Source organism: Pelobates fuscus, chromosome 13 (assembly GCF_036172605.1).
Source record: "Pelobates fuscus isolate aPelFus1 chromosome 13, aPelFus1.pri, whole genome shotgun sequence".
Taxonomy (NCBI): Eukaryota; Metazoa; Chordata; class Amphibia; order Anura; family Pelobatidae; genus Pelobates; species Pelobates fuscus.
This window is the reverse complement of record NC_086329.1, coordinates 1,516,375-1,535,000: the sequence shown is the minus strand read 5'-3', so window position 1 is coordinate 1,535,000 and position 18,626 is coordinate 1,516,375. Positions and strand designations below refer to the sequence as shown.

The 18,626-nt window shown below is 43.6% G+C and overlaps 1 protein-coding gene across 2 annotated transcripts in view; it reads right to left on the bottom strand.

Moving 5' to 3' along the window:
- The window catches only part of DDHD1 (DDHD domain containing 1), a 111,639-nt gene that overhangs the window by 73,314 nt on the left and 19,699 nt on the right, over positions 1-18,626 (bottom strand). The window contains exons 2-3 of one of the 2 annotated variants that reach the window (XM_063439401.1): positions 12,552-12,725; positions 2,636-2,737 (exon numbers count right to left, since the gene is read on the bottom strand). In XM_063439401.1, the coding sequence (XP_063295471.1) occupies positions 2,636-2,737; positions 12,552-12,725 (276 nt within the window). The remainder of the gene's footprint in view (positions 1-2,635; positions 2,738-12,551; positions 12,726-18,626) is intronic. The other variant, XM_063439402.1, reaches the window with a different exon arrangement.

The following is an 18,626-nucleotide window of genomic DNA, read 5'->3' as shown; positions in this document are numbered from 1 at the left end:
TAATAATAAGAATAATAATCGACTACACATTGTACATGGCACGGGGCTTTGACACACAGTGACATATAATAATAATAATAATAGACTATTTATTGTACATGGTACGGGGCTCCGACACACAGTGACATATAATAATAATAATAATAGACTATTTATTGGACATGGTACGGGACTCCCACAGTGAATAATAATAATAGACTATACATTGTACGGGGCTCAGACACTGTGAATAATAATAATAATAGACTATACATTGTACGTGGTACGGGGCCCCGACGCCGTGAATAATAATAATAATAATAATAGACTATACATTGTACGTGGTACGGGGCCCCGACGCCGTGAATAATAATAATAATAATAATAATAGACTATACATTGTACGTGGTACGGGGCCCCGACGCCGTGAATAATAATAATAATAATAATAGACTATACATTGTACGTGGTACGGGGTTCCGACACTGTGAATAATAATAATAATAATAATAGACTATACATTGTACGTGGTACGGGGCTCCAAAACCGTGAATAATAATAATAATAATGGTACGGGGCTTCGACACACAGTGACATAATAATAATAATAATAATAATAATAATAGACTATTTATTGGACAAGGTAGGAGTCTCGGGGACACAGTGAGATATTATAATAATAATAATAATAATAACAGACTATTTATTGGACATGGTAGGGGTCTCAGACACACAGTGACATATAATAATAATAGACCATTTATTGTACATGGTACAGGGCTCCGACACCGTGAATAATAATAGATAGACTATTTATTGTACATGGTACGGGACTCCCACAGTGAATAAAAATAATAATAATAGACTACACATGGTACGGGGCTCCGACACACAGTGACATATAATAATAATAATAATAATAATAGACTATTTATTGTACATTGTAGGGGTCTCCGACACACAGTGATATAATAATAATAATAATAATAATAGACTATATATTGTACATGGTACAGGACTCCCACAGTGACATATAATAATAATAATAATAATAGACTATTTATTGGACATGGTAGGGGTCTCAGACACACATTGACATAATAATAATAATAATAATAATAATAATAATAATAATAATAATAGACTATTTATTGTACATGGTACGGGGCTCAAACACAGTGACATATAATAATAATAATAGACTATTTATTGGACATGGTGGGGGTCTCCAACACACAGTGACATATAATAATAATAATAGACTATTTATTGGACATGGTAGGGGTCTCCAACACACAGTGACATATAATAATAATAGATTGACTATTTATTGTACATGGTAGGGGTCTCGGACACATGGCGACATATAATAATAATAATAGATTGACTATTTATTGTACATGGTACGGGACTCCCACAGTGAATAAAAATAATAATAATAGACTACACATGGTACGGGGCTCCGACACACAGTGATATATAATAATAATAATAATAATAGACTATTTATTGTACATTGTAGGGGTCTCCGACACACAGTGACATAATAATAATAATAATAATAATAATAGACTATATATTGTACATGGTACAGGACTCCCACAGTGACATATAATAATAATAATAATAATAGACTATTTATTGGACATGGTAGGGGTCTCAGACACACATTGACATAATAATAATAATAATAATAATAATAATAATAATAATAATAGACTATTTATTGTACATGGTACGGGGCTCAAACACAGTGACATATAATAATAATAATAATAGACTATTTATTGGACATGGTGGGGGTCTCCAACACACAGTGACATATAATAATAATAATAGACTATTTATTGGACATGGTAGGGGTCTCCAACACACAGTGACATATAATAATAATAGACTACACATGGTACGGGGCTCCGACACACAGTGACATATAATAATAATAATAATAATAGACTATTTATTGTACATTGTAGGGGTCTCCGACACACAGTGACATAATAATAATAATAATAATAATAGACTATATATTGTACATGGTACAGGACTCCCACAGTGACATATAATAATAATAATAATAATAGACTATTTATTGGACATGGTAGGGGTCTCAGACACACATTGACATAATAATAATAATAATAATAATAATAATAATAATAATAGACTATTTATTGGACATGGTAGGGGTCTCAGACACACATTGACATAATAATAATAATAATAATAATAATAATAATAATAGACTATTTATTGTACATGGTACGGGGCTCAAACACAGTGACATATAATAATAATAATAATAATAGACTATTTATTGGACATGGTGGGGGTCTCCAACACACAGTGACATATAATAATAATAAATAATAATAATAACAGAGACTTTTTTTGGACATGGTAGGGGTCTCAGACACACATTGACATATAATAAAAAACACCACCCATTTAAATCATATTTACTTAATTATTTTCATTATATTCTAATTCTAGATAATGAATAAACTGCAGATAGAAATGGAGAAAAAGTGACAGAAAACTGAACAATCTGCGAGCTCTAAAGGTTCTATAAAACGGAGATTTTTCTACCTAAAGCAGTTACTAGAAGCCGGTAAGCGATCTAAATAAATTGGATCAAACCTCGTGGTTACTGTACCTTCGTAACGCGCTCTTTTAGCACTTGGACCCTCCGTGCTATCCTTAATTCCACTCCAATTGAACAAGAAAGGGAGGGAGAAGGGGGCAAGGTGGTAGGTAACTAACAAAGTAAAGAAACGAATTTAACGCTGGGCTCTAAACCGGTAACATCTCTTAAATCTGCACAATGAAAAAGCAATGTTCCATCACTCCCAGTTACTAAGAAGCAAACATTACCTCGCACAATAAGACATTTCAAGGATTATTCCATCGGCTGAAACAGGACAATAAGATCGATCACATAAACTTTAATCTAAATGAATCCACAAGATCACATGGAAAATCAAAAGGAAAAATATATGTTCCTATAATCTTTATTATTAAAGGGACACTCCAGGCTCCCACACACGTTAGATGCACTGTGTAGGTTAGGTTACAGTTAGTTATACTGGGTGGGTTTATATTATTAAAGGGATACTCCAGGCTCCCACACACGTTAGATGCACTGTGTAGGTTAGGTTACAGTTAGTTATACCGGGTGGGTTTATATTATTAAAGGGATACTCCAGGCTCCCACACACGTTAGATGCACTGTGTAGGTTAGGTTACAGTTAGTTATAGTGGGTGGGTTTATTTTATTAAAGGGACACTCCAGGCTCCCACACACGTTAGATGCACTGTGTAGGTTAGGTTACAGTTATACTGGGTGGGTTTATATTATTAAAGGGATACTCCAGGTTCCCACACACGTTAGATGCACTGTGTAGGTTAGGTTACAGTTAGTTATACTGGGTGGGTTTATATTATTAAAGGGATACTCCAGGCTCCCACACACGTTAGATGCACTGTGTAGGTTAGGTTACAGTTAGTTATACTGGGTGGGTTTATATTATTAATGGGACACTCCAGGCTCCCACACACGTTAGATGCACTGTGTAGGTTAGGTTACAGTTAGTTATACTGGGTGGGTTTATATTATTAAAGGGACACTCCAGGCTCCCACACACGTTAGATGCACTGTGTAGGTTAGGTTACAGTTAGTTATACTGGGTGGGTTTATATTATTAATGGGACACTCCAGGCTCCCACACACGTTAGATGCACTGTGTAGGTTAGGTTACAGTTAGTTATACCGGGTGGGTTTATATTATTAAAGGGACACTCCAGGCTCCCACACACGTTAGATGCACTGTGTAGGTTAGGTTACAGTTATACTGGGTGGGTTTATATTATTAAAGGGATACTCCAGGTTCCCACACACGTTAGATGCACTGTGTAGGTTAGGTTACAGTTAGCTATACCGGGTGGGTTTATATTATTAAAGGGACACTCCAGGCTCCCGCACACGTTAGATGCACTGTTTAGGTTAGGTTACAGTTATACTGGGTGGGTTTATATTAATAAAGGAACACTCCAGGCTCCCACACACGTTAGGTGCACTGTGTAGGTTAGGTTACAGTTAGTTATACTGGGTGGGTTTATATTATTAAAGGGACACTCCAGGCTCCCACATACGTTAGATGCACTGTGTAGGTTAGGTTACAGTTAGTTATACTGGGTGGGTTTATATTATTAAAGGGACACTCCAGGCTCCCACACACGTTAGATGCACTGTGTAGGTTAGGTTACAGTTATACTGGGTGGGTTTATATTATTAAAGGGACACGGTTGTTGCTATATTTTAACAAGGTTAGCATTTTTGAGCATGTTTAGGTTGCCGAGCCCCACTGATTATGAAGTGAATTGCCGCTGTCTAATTGGGAGCTTTTCATAGACAAACAATGTATTATTTGATTGACAGCCAGTAGAGTTATTATTCGTGAAAAAAGGTAAACATTGCAATTTATAACAAACAGCAATGCTTACATATAACAGAGTGCAGGACTTTGTTATGATGATGTGGTTTTGGTGCATAGAGTGTCCCTTTAACCCCTTAAGGACACATGACGTGTGTGACACGTCATTATTCCATTTTATTCCAGAAGTTTGGTCCTTAAGGGGTTAATCTAGTTTAACTTTTGCTTTTAAATGATCTGTTTTACTGGACCACCCTTTGAGCCCATTCCTTCCAAACAGAGGAAGTCATCTTAAAAGGGAAACTCCAGTGCCAGGAAAACAATCCGTTTTCCTGGCACTGGAGGTCCCCTCTCCCTCCCACCCCCCAATCCCTGGTTACTTACCTGAGGCAGCGACGATGTCCCTCGATGCGGCTTCCTCCTCCGCGCCGCTCCTCCTACTGTCTCCGTCGGCTGGTGGGCGAGACTGAACCCACCCACCGGCCGAGGAGACCTAATGCGCATTAGCGCTCCCCATAGGAAAGCATTGAAAAAGATTTTCAATGCTTTCCTATGGGGAAATGAGCGACGCTGGAGGTCCTCACACAGCGTGGGTTTACAGCAAAGCAAGAACTTCAAATCAAAGAATTTTAAATCTGTTTTCCCTATTATTTTTAATGCATTATTTATACTATTATAAAGATACTTCAGCCTAGAATGTCCCATCATTTATCAGCTTGTGGCGAGCCAGTAAAACAAATTCCATGGCAGTAAAAGTATTTCATATAAATAAGATTTCAGCCATTTTCAAAGCCGTGGGACGTAGTGCTGGGAACTTCTAAATTAAAGGGAAAGTCACACGTCAGCTCTGCATCTACTGCACCACAGCTACTGCGCTGCAGGAACGTAATCTGACAATCTGGCTTATTATAACAGTGTTACACAATACAGCACAACTGACAATTCAGAGTTTGTCGCTTTATGAGTTTGTTCTCATTTTTAACGCACAGACTGTTTCTTAGCCTCAGAAAAAGGAAAAAAGGATTCTTGATCTTCTCCAAAAGTAAGAAATGGTTTGGGGGCGCGATTTGACAGCCATGCTGGAAGGATGCTTAGCCCTCTCTAGAGTCAGTAAACGCTAGAATTGAATCGCCAAGCTGAGAAATGATACGGCAAGCCATGCTGGTACTGAATTGGAGTGTACAGGGGAGACGGCTGCTCCCGTGCATAAACGGAAAACCTCATTTTGGAATTTAACTAGGCACGTTATCAACTCGCTAACATTGGCTGCTGATTCCTGTACCTACAGTCATGAGAGGTGGCGTGCTCAACCGAGCCTTTGAGGTCATATGTTCAAAGTTCTGGATCCCATTAGACCCCGAGGAAGAGGCCACCTTAGTTCCCCTTTTCAGTCATGTTGGATTAAAGGAAGTAAGGGCAGGCATGAAGAGGCCTTCCCAAAAACTAGGAGCCAACTGATATGAAGATTTAAGCCAGAAAATAAATGGAAGCGGTTGAATGAGCAAGACGCATACTACATATGGGCTCCGTACTTTGGCACGTTTCAACCTAAAAATACACTAACTCCTGAGCCTAGAAACGGCGGTAAATGCTCACCAGACCAAAAATGGGTCGCAAGACGAAAAAAACAAGGGCGAACAAGCCTGGACCGGGCACGCATATAGGAAACGTGTTCCGACGGGCTCAAAGTGCCTATGGGCCCAAGATGGCCGACGATCTCTGGGATTTTGCTGATTCCTCCGAGGATCTGGCCCTAGACAGCCTGGGGATGCCGACACAGTCTTGGTCTCTGAGAGGGCAGACTCTGCCCAGTTGACCGCGGGGATATTGAAGGAAATGTTGGGAGCCCTCCAAAACACCCTCCAATTAGATGTGGCCCAACTCTGCTCTGACCTGGAGGAGGTTGAGACCGCCGCAGAGAAATAAGCCCTTTTGATGGCAGAGCTTCAGCTGGAAGTACCAGCCCTGAAGAAACAACAGGCACTCACTGACCAGCGCTTGGCCAACCTGGAGGATATACGACAAAAGCAAAATTTAAAGCTCAGAGGCATACCGGAGGAAACTCCTGAGGCGGAACTCCCACACCTACTGATACGGATGATGGGGGCCGTGCTGGCACCCAAACAAGCCAAGCACCTCACCTTCGATGGGGTCTTCTGAAACCCAAAAGCCCGATGAGCACAGACAGAAGCACCTCAAGACTTAGTGGTGCGATTCCACAACATGGCTGACAAGATGGCGGTCCAAGCCGCACTGAGGGGTAAAGCCCCGTTCACGTTTGAAAACATGACACTCACGTTTTACCAGGATCTCTCTGGAGAAACCCTGGAATGGTGCAAATCTATGCCGCCCTTTACAGCACTACTCCGGGCCAACAGCCAGCAATACCGCTGGCGCTCGCCACGGTCCCTACAGATCCACCAAGGAGAGACCACCTACACTGTGCACGACCTGCAAGAAGCACAGACCCTACTGGGAATATTGGGGCTACCAATGGACACTGCGTTACAACCTGGACACCCCAGGACCGCAGAACCACCCAGATGGGACTCAGCGAACATCCAGTCGTTCACGCCACGGAGGGCCCTCTCGGACACTTATACCACAACCACCACTTGAGACTAGCGTCCTCGCGCCTTTTGCCTTCAAACCACTCCAAGACAGGGATTGCCTTCACTGATTGGTTCAAAGATTACCTATGTTTAAGTTTATTTTAATTATGTCTAACTGACACTATGTGTCTAGGTGCGATTGCTCATAACCGCACAGACAGGACACCCCCCCCTCCCTCTCCCTTCCTGCCTAACCTGGTCCCACAGCGCAACCCAGTGATTTTTCCTCAGCTTAATCCTATAACCCGTGTTTTACCCAATAATCTACCACTTATATTCTCTTGTACTAGTCAAAGCCCATTCCTTAAATCAAATATTGCATTTTCTTACCGTTTAGAGAAGGTGGGCTGCCTATTAGCTTTACATTACTCTGGCATGATTGTGTAGCCTGTACTGTTTATTTAAGGGAAAGGAGAAATGCAGCATTTTCATTGTGTCGTGTTATTTATATGGCTTCTATTTCCTTTTCCTTTTTCCCTACACACGCTTGCTGACATGATCTTATAAGTATGTTTGTATACCAATGACATTCTCTGATGTGTTTATTAATTTACGGTACTCAGCTTGCCTGCTACAACGCCATAAATCTAACATTTGTGCAATTGCTCTATATGCCATGTTATAATCCTATACTGTGTTTTTTGCTTGTCCTGCTATTTTGGTATGTTACTATTTGCACAACAAAAATAAAGAATAAAAAAAAAAAAAAAAAAGATTTAAGCCAGAGCTATTGAAGCTCTGTGTCTTATCCTATCCATGATTGAAACATAGTTGGCATATTCCGCTGACCAAATGGTTTCATCGTCTGGCTGCTCCAGGGGCGGTAGAACGGTTTGTCAAAGCTACCATGTTATTCTCTAATTTAACTTTTCAAAAATGAAATGGTATCAGTTTGGCTACTGTCCAAGCCTTACTGTTTTTCAGCTGTACGATGGAAATGTAAGCATGTGTAACATACTATCATCTCAATACAATATAAATAAAATGATTTGTACACAAAATTAAAATTCAGAGACCATGTGAAGATTAAAGAGGCACTGTTATTTTTTAACTCTCTCCCGACTCCTCAATACTTTATAGTCCCTCCAATTTGTGGTCAGGGAAATAAGCCGAGTTATAGTAGTGGTGGTGTAAGTCGGTTGTGGTGTGCCAAAACAGACATTGGGGTAGGCCTGTAATAAGAGGGCAAAAGGTTTAATAAGTGCTGACATTATGAAATGCCTGTCTCAATTCCCTCTTCAGTTGAGGGATGCATCTGGTACATGCAGTTTATTTCCCCGTCCCAGCCATCGATAATGGAGACTATTCTAAAAGAATGATCTGAACATGCTGAAGGTTGTATCCAAGTAGTTTAATGGTGTGTGAGTTAATTTAAGGTTGAGGTGGCTAAAGGACGTCAACGTCAACATGGTATCGATGGAGTATGGATTAATGATTCAAATTTACTGAAAACGGTCAGAGCTTTTGTTGGCATTGGCAGAGTGTGCTATAAATCTGCCGTGGCCATGAGATGAGCTAATGCTGTATGAGGTCCTGAAATGTTGGGATTTTGGTAGTTTATTTGGCAGCCATGCGGTGTTCTTGGAAGAGTACCTGAAATTGTGATTGCTTCGGCTGCTATGTTGTGACGCCTGGTATGTGTATACAAACACGGTAAGATTGCTGTGTTGCTGCCAGCCAAGTCAACTTCCTAATTACCCTCATTATGGTTAGTGAGGTGGCCACCTTTATTTATAATTTACATACTGTAGGGTTGTATCCGTAGCATTGACAGATATCCCCTTTCATAGAGACCCACAGGCGTGTACGGCGTCCACAATGAGGTATACTTCAAAGAGAGGTGAAGTTTAACTAAAAGAGTGCAGGCTTTGCGTCCTTTTGGGCCATATGTCACGGAACCAGTTATTCTTGAAAATGGCTGCAAACCCAGTGTGGACTGCAGTACAGATTCGTCAGACAATGGGAGAATGAACATGGCTTTCTTGTTCCAGTGGGATAGGAAGTTTAGCCCCATGAACAGGTCTGTTGGAGTCTGAGCATCGAGTGTCTAAGTGCAATTGTAGGTAGGTAACCAAGTAGCAGGCTGAGTAGTCGAGAATAAAATCGCGACCTTGTGGTAAACCCTTATGACAAAGTTCAGAGAACCAGAGAGAGACTGGAGATACAAATGGGAATAGGTACCTTTGCCCAGGAAGGACTCCATGTTTCCCTAATACACTGAACCTTGCATGCAGTGGGGGCCTTACTAAAATATTGAGTCCAGTTGTATACCCTGGAAAATTAAACCGGAGGAGGGGCCTACGGTTTTATCTTAAAGGGCCACTATAGTCACCCAGACCACTTCAGCTCAATGAAGTGGTCTGGATGCCAGGCCCCCCAGGTTTTAACCCTTCAGATGTAAACATAGCAGTTTCAGAGAAACTGCTATGTTTACATTAGGGGTTAATCCCGCCTCTGTCTGTCTTCCTGACAGCTGCTAGAGGCGCTTCTGTGACGCTGAATGCGAAAATCGCATCCAGCGTGCAGAACGTCCATAGGAAATCATTAAGAAATGCTTTCCTATGGACTGTTTGAATGCGCGCGCGGTTCTTGCCGTACATGCGCATTTTGCTCCACTTGGGAGCGGACGGCGGGGGAGGAGAGGTCACCTGCGCCGAGGGAGCCCGGTGCTGGATTAAGGCAAGTGGCTGAAGGGGTTTTAACCTCTGTGTGAGGATGGGAGTTGGCCTTGCAGGACTGAATTACAATTATACTAGAATATTATCCCCATCAATATTCTTTACAGACAGTTGATCTACTCCTAAGGAATGTAGTGGAATGGAAATATAATGAACTGATAGAACAGTATGTTGGAACGTTCGTATTTTGCCCAACTAGTGTGTGATTGAGCTTGAGAAAGGAATATCACAGAGAGGAACCTAAAGACACAATGGGAAAGTTAATGGGAATATATCCAGGATGGTGTAAGTGCGTATTGAGGTAAGGGTATAAAGTACCTGTGTTGTGGTTAAGGATTAAAACATCAACAACAGGATGATAAGTATAAGATAATAATGGAACTTATGATTACGAGCATAAACCTAGAGATACCTACGGCATCTATTTAGGATTTCCCAGTGCGCGTCCTTCCACAAGAAGGACCTGTAGTAGTACCTCTCTAGTTTACTATCAGGAAGCAAAATATGTGCGATCTAGTAAGTGCCTGTGACAGGCAATACCGTGACTGACCAAGGAGGTCTGAATATGGTTAAATGTGTATTGAGGGGTTCTAGGTTCTCAGGAATGGAATTGCATGGGTCTAACAAGGTTAGTCAACCGTAGTATGAAAAGGTAATAGTTGACCATTGTAAAGCTGAAAATGTTGTATGTAATGTTTGCTGATATGATGGGACAACATTGTGTTGCAGAGGGCCGCGTGTAACGTATGGAGCGAGGGCAGTCTGTAAGGTATGGAGCGAGGGCAGTCTGTAATATATGGATTTTAAAATTAAAAAAAAAATTATACTTATCTTGTTATCTTTTAAATGGAGTTTAATGAATGTTGAATATATTTGAGTAGACAGGTTGCAATGTAGTATGTTATTGGTGACACCCAAGTGGCAGACCTGGTTCGTGGCATGTCTTAATTTGAAGTATAAAAATAACATTTAGATGAGGGCCGTGAATATGGCCGTTTATGTCAGACATAATTATGACCAACATTATGTTATGGTACACTTGGCCAGGTATGTGCAGAGCCCAGAAAGGGCTTAAACAATGTAAGTAGTGATGGACAATGAAATAAGATTACTAACTGGCAGTACCATAAATCCTAACAACATGTATAGGCCCAAGTTTAGACAGTCAGTAGTAATACCCAGCCATATAATTATTAAACAGTGCAGGCCCAATGAGTGCCTGAATACCCAGACGGCAGGCATTTAGAATACATATAGGTACTGAGGTTGGAAGAGGCCGGGTGAATATAACTAACAAATGCTGGTCTGCTCAAAGCTGACAAGCAGGGCCGCCCTTAGGGGTGTGCGAGCTGTGCGGCCGCACAGGGCGCCATGGAGCAGGGGGCGCCGTGCGGCCGCACAGGGATTTAAAAAAAAAATAATTTTTTTTTTTTTAAATTTGCAGCGGGGGCGGAGCTTACCGTGCGGCGGGGGCGGAGCTAAAAGCGCCGGAAAACTGCTGCAGGGGAAGCAGGAAGGAGTCCCTGCTTCCCCACCAAACAGTCACCAGGAGCTGCACTGCCTCCACAATGAACTCCACAGGGATTGTCAGGTGAGTGTGACTCTCTGCCTGTGTTTATTACTGTCTGTGTGTGTATGACTGTCTGCCTGTGTGTGTCTGTGTGTATTACTGTCTGTGTGTGTGTGTATGACTCTCTGCCTGTGTGTATTACTGTCTGTGTGTATGACTGTCTGCCTCTGTGTGTGTGTGTGTATGACTGTCTGCCTGTGTGTGTGTATTACTGTCTGTGTGTGTGTGTGTATGACTGTCTGCCTGTGTGTGTGTATTACTGTCTGTGTGTGTGTGTATGACTGTCTGCCTCTGTGTGTGTCTGTGTGTATGACTGTGTGTATTACTGTCTGTGTCTGTGTGTATGACTGACTGTCTGCCTGTGTGTGTCTATGACTGTCTGCCACTGTGTGTATTACTGTCTACCTCTGTGTGTGTGTCTGTGTGTATGACTGTCTGCCTCTGCGTGTATGACTGTCTGCCTCTGTGTGTATGACTATCTGCATGTGTGTGTCTGTGTGTGTGTATGACTGTCTGCCACTGTGTGTCTGTGTGTATTACTGTCTGCCTCTGTGTGTGTGATTGTGTGTATGACTGCTTCTGTGTGTATGGCTGTCTGCCTCTGTGTGTATGGCTGTCTGCCTCTGTGTGTATGGCTGTCTGCCTCTGTGTGTCTGTGTGTATTACTGTCTGTGTCTGTGTGTATGACTAACTGTCTGCCTGTGTGTGTCTGTGTGTGTTTGTGAGACTGTCTGCCTTTGTGTGTCTGTGTGTGTGTGTATGACTGTCTGCCTGTGTGTGTGTGTGTGGATGTCTTCCTGTGTGTGTGTGTATGGCCGTCTGACTCTGTGTGTGTGTGTGTGTGTGACATACAACCAATACACGCATATCACACACTGTTAATACACCCATTACAAATATCACACATAGCATACATATCACACACAGTCATCACACCTACTATCACATACACAGACAACACAAACATTAGAGCATACATGGATGACGGGGGGGGAGGGGGGGCGCTGTGAATATTTTTCGCACAGGGCGTCTAAATGCCTAAGGCCGGCCCTGCTGTAACTCCTCCCACAACTATTTAATTGAAGCGTTGCTTTAACTCCTTAAGGACCAAACTTCTGTAATAAAAGGGAATCATAACATGTCACACGTCATGTGTCCGTAAGGGGTTAAACTCTACTGTTCGTTTTACATAAAACTGCAATGTTACACACAAATCCATTTTCACACAAGTTTTTCTAGAAATCATAGAAATTAACCAAAAAAGAGAAATGAACCTCACCGTCTTTGTGGTCAACAGGATTCGCTATTTCCAAGTCAAAATTGTTGTGCATCTGCTGACCCCTAAAACAATTCAAATGTTCCTGTTCAATGAGATTGCTTTCCTCCTCGTCCAATGGCTGCCAGGTGCCGTCGATAAACCACTGGCCACGCATGACTGGGATTTTATCCGTCTCTGCAACATGGGAGGAAAACAAACAGATAAATAGGCCATAAACAGCAAAGTGCACTAGTTAATTAACGGAAATGGACAAGCGTAATATTCCAATATCTTGCTGGGAGAATATGGAGCAGATATTCAATTTCTGTCAAACTGTTTTAAGGCAGTTCGAAGAAAACAAAAACGAGGTACGTGTATCTGTACATTCTGCGCATGCATTGTATACATGGAGTTTCAGGTAGCCTCACACATAGAGCGTCTGCTTAAATGGGAAGTCTATAGTATAATTCCGGATGTAACAGCCTAGTCGGAGGCTTCGGAGCACGACCTACCTACAGCTTTGTATGTTGTTTAGAGCATCAATATTTATACAAACTGACAAAGTTTGAAAACAGCTCATCTGTTCTTGAATCATGCTGGCTCTGCCCCTGATCTGCCTCCTTGTCGGTCTCAGCCAATCCTATAGGGAGCATTGTGATTGGATCAGGCTATCACATGTCAGCAGACTGCTTGTTTTTCCTGAATCTAACAGCATGCAGATTTACAGCTTCTGGCTTGAATACAGTAAGATTTTTACTATATTTATGGAGGCATGAGGGATCCGGGGGGACTAGATGGTTGTGTTAAAACTATAGGGTCAGGAATACATGTAGTTGCACTGGTGACTATAGTGTCCCTTTAAGGTTTTTTTAGTTGTTTTTTTAATCAAATTGTCAGCTCATTGATTACTACTCCAAAAAGGTGCCAAAAATAATTCAAGAATATATTTAAAAAAAACAAAACAAAATTAAAGGGATACTGTAGGCACCCAGACTTCTGCCCATTGGAGTGGTCTGGGTGCCAACTTCCATCACCCTTAATCCTGCAACTGTAATTATTGCAGTTTTTATAAACGGCAATAATTACCTTGCAGGGTTTAGTCCTCCTCTAGTGCCTGTCTACCAGAGACTTCTGGCTTCTTAGACAACTTTTGGTCATCTAAACTATACTGGACGTCCTCACGCTCTGCATGAAGAGCTCCAGCGATGCCAGAATCCCTATAGGAAATTATTGAATAATGCTTTCCTATGGAGAGGTGTAATGCGCACACGGTCATTGCCGCGCATGCGCATTAGGTCTCCCCAGCTGGCGGAGGAGGAGCCTGACCCAGCGCAGAGGGACATCGGCGCAGGATTAAGGTAAGTGCCTAAAGGGGTTTTAACCCCTTCAGCGACGTGGGATGGGGGGCGGGAGGGAGGGGGATTCTACAGTGCCAGGAAAACAAACCCATTTAAAACAATATGCACACATTACGATTTGTGTAATTTTTTGTATGAAGTGTTGCAGCTCTATGACCGGTCTCTCACAGTAAGAACCAATAATGTACACAACCGGTCACTCAAAATCACACTAGGGACCAATGATGTACGCAGCCAGTTACTCACTCACAGTAGGGACCAATGATGTACCCAACCAGTCACTCACTCACAGTAGGGACCAATGATGTACCCAACCAGTCACTCACTCACAGTAGGGACCAATGATGTACCCAACCAGTCACTCACTCACAGTAGGGACCAATGATGTACCCAACCAGTCACTCACTCACAGTAGGGACCAATGATGTACCCAACCAGTCACTCACTCACAGTAGGGACCAATGATGTACCCAACCAGTCACTCACTCACAGTAGGGACCAATGATGTACCCAACCAGTCACTCACTCACAGTAGGGACCAATGATGTACCCAACCAGTCACTCACTCACAGTAGGGACCAATGATGTACACAACCAGTCACTCACTCACAGTAGGGACCAATGATGTACCCAACCAGTCACTCACTCACAGTAGGGACCAATGATGTACCCAACCAGTCACTCACTCACAGTAGGGACCAATGATGTACCCAACCAGTCACTCACTCACAGTAGGGACCAATGATGTACCCAACCAGTCACTCACTCACAGTAGGGACCAATGATGTACCCAACCAGTCACTCACTCACAGTAGGGACCAATGATGTACCCAACCAGTCACTCACTCACAGTAGGGACCAATGATGTACACAACCAGTCACTCACTCACAGTAGGGACCAATGATGTACCCAACCGGTCACTCACTCACTCACAGTAGGGACCAATGATGTACACAACCAGTCACTCACTCACAGTAGGGACCAATGATGTACCCAACCAGTCACTCACTCACAGTAGGGACCAATGATGTACACAACCAGGCACTCACTCACAGTAGGGACCAATGATGTACACAACCAGTCACTCACTCACAGTAAGAACCAATAATGTACACAACCGGTCACTCAAAATCACACTAGGGACCAATGATGTACGCAGCCAGTTACTCACTCACAGTAGGGACCAATGATGTACCCAACCAGTCACTCACTCACAGTAGGGACCAATGATGTACCCAACCAGTCACTCACTCACAGTAGGGACCAATGATGTACCCAACCAGTCACTCACTCACAGTAGGGACCAATGATGTACCCAACCAGTCACTCACTCACAGTAGGGACCAATGATGTACCCAACCAGTCACTCACTCACAGTAGGGACCAATGATGTACCCAACCAGTCACTCACTCACAGTAGGGACCAATGATGTACCCAACCAGTCACTCACTCACAGTAGGGACCAATGATGTACCCAACCAGTCACTCACTCACAGTAGGGACCAATGATGTACCCAACCAGTCACTCACTCACAGTAGGGACCAATGATGTACACAACCAGTCACTCACTCACAGTAGGGACCAATGATGTACCCAACCAGTCACTCACTCACAGTAGGGACCAATGATGTACCCAACCAGTCACTCACTCACAGTAGGGACCAATGATGTACCCAACCAGTCACTCACTCACAGTAGGGACCAATGATGTACCCAACCAGTCACTCACTCACAGTAGGGACCAATGATGTACCCAACCAGTCACTCACTCACAGTAGGGACCAATGATGTACCCAACCAGTCACTCACTCACAGTAGGGACCAATGATGTACACAACCAGTCACTCACTCACAGTAGGGACCAATGATGTACCCAACCGGTCACTCACTCACTCACAGTAGGGACCAATGATGTACACAACCAGTCACTCACTCACAGTAGGGACCAATGATGTACCCAACCAGTCACTCACTCACAGTAGGGACCAATGATGTACACAACCAGGCACTCACTCACAGTAGGGACCAATGATGTACACAACCAGTCACTCACTCACTCACAGTAAGAACCAATAATGTACACAACCGGTCACTCAAAATCACACTAGGGACCAATGATGTACGCAGCCAGTTACTCACTCACAGTAGGGACCAATGATGTACCCAACCAGTCACTCACTCACAGTAGGGACCAATGATGTACCCAACCAGTCACTCACTCACAGTAGGGACCAATGATGTACCCAACCAGTCACTCACTCACAGTAGGGACCAATTATGTACCCAACCAGTCACTCACTCACAGTAGGGACCAATGATGTACCCAACCAGTCACTCACTCACAGTAGGGACCAATGATGTACCCAACCAGTCACTCACTCACAGTAGGGACCAATGATGTACCCAACCAGTCACTCACTCACAGTAGGGACCAATGATGTACACAACCAGTCACTCACTCACAGTAGGGACCAATGATGTACCCAACCGGTCACTCACTCACTCACAGTAGGGACCAATGATGTACACAACCAGTCACTCACTCACAGTAGGGACCAATGATGTACCCAACCAGTCACTCACTCACAGTAGGGACCAATGATGTACACAACCAGGCACTCACTCACAGTAGGGACCAATGATGTACACAACCAGTCACTCACTCACAGTAGGGACCAATGATGTACCCAGCCAGTTACTCACTCACAGTAAGGACCAATGATGTACCCAACCAGTCACTCACTCACAGTAGGGACCAATGATGTACCCAACCAGTCACTCACTCACAGTAGGGACCAATGATGTACCCAACCAGTCACTCACTCACAGTAGGGACCAATGATGTACCCAACCAGTCACTCACTCACAGTAGGGACCAATGATGTACCCAACCAGTCACTCACTCACAGTAGGGACCAATGATGTACCCAACCGGTCACTCACTCACAGTAAGGACCAATGATGTACCCGACTGTTCACTCGCTCACTCACAGTAAAGACTAATGATGTACTAAACCAGTCACTCAAAATCACACTGGGGACCAATGATGTACTCAACCAGTCACTCACACAGTAAGGACCAATGATGTACGCAACCGGTCACTTACTCACTCACTCACAGTAATGACCATTAATGTAGCTGACCAGCCACTCACAGTAAGAAGCATTGATGTAGCTGACCAGCCACTCACAGTAAGAAGCATTTATGTAGCTGACCAGCCACTCACAGTAAGAAGCATTTATGTAGCTGACCAGCCACTCACAGTAAGAAGCATTTATGTAGCTGACCAGCCACTCACAGTAAGGACCATTGATGTAGCTGACCAGTCACTCACAGTAAGGACCATTGATGTAGTTGACCAGCCACTCACAGTAAGGACCATTGATGTAGCTGACCAGCCACTCACAGTAAGGACCATTGATGTAGTTGACCAGCCACTCACAGTAAGGACCATTGATGTAGCTGACCAGCCACTCACAGTAAGGACCATTGATGTAGCTGACCAGCCACTCACAGTAAGGACCATTGATGTAGCTGACCAGCCACTCACAGTAAGAACCACTGATGTAGCTCACCAGCCACTCACAGTAAGGACCATTGATGAAGCTCACCAGCCACTCACCGTAAGAACCATTGATGCAGCTCACCAGCCACTTACAGTAAGGACCACTGATGTAGCTCACCAGCCAAGCACAGTAAGGACCATTGATGTAGCTGACCAGCCACTCACAGTAAGAACCATTGATGTAGCGGACCAGCCACTCACAGTAAGGACCATTGATGTGGCTGACCAGCCACTCACAGTAAGGACCATTGATGTGGCTGACCAGTCATTCACAGTAAGAACCATTGATGTGGCTGACCAGCCACTCGCAGTAAGGACCATTGATGTAGCTGACCAGCCACTCACAGTAAGGACCATTGATGTAGCTCACCAGCCAAGCACAGTAAGGACCATTGATGTAGCTGACCAGCCACTCACAGTAAGAACCATTGATGTAGCGGACCAGCCACTCACAGTAAGAACCATTGATGTAGCGGACCAGCCACTCACAGTAAGGACCATTGATGTGGCTGACCAGTCATTCACAGTAAGAACCATTGATGTAGCGGACCAGCCACTCACAGTAAGGACCATTGATGTGGCTGACCAGCCACTCACAGTAAGGACCATTGATGTAGCTGACCAGCCACTCACAGTAAGGACCATTGATGTAGCTGACCAGCCACTCACAGTAAGAACCATTGATGTAGCGGACCAGCCACTCACAGTAAGGACCATTGATGTAGCTGACCAGTTACTCACAGTAAGGACCATTGATGTAGCTGACCAGGCACTCACAGTAAGGACCATTGATGTAGCTGACCAGTCACTCACAGTAAGAACCATTGATGTAGCTGACCAGCCACTCACAGTAAGGACCATTGATGTAGCTGACCAGCCTCTCACAGTAAGGACCATTGATGTGGCTGACCAGCCACTCACAGTGAGGACCATTGATGTGGCTGACCAGCCACTCACAGTAAGGACCATTGATGTAGCGGACCAGCCACTCACAGTAAGGACCATTGATGTAGCTGACCAGCCACTCACAGTAAGGACCATTGATGTAGCTGACCAGCCACTCACAGTAAGGACCATTGATGTGGCTGACCAGCCACTCACAGTGAGGACCATTGATGTGGCTGACCAGCCACTCACAGTAAGGACCATTGATGTAGCTGACCAGCCAC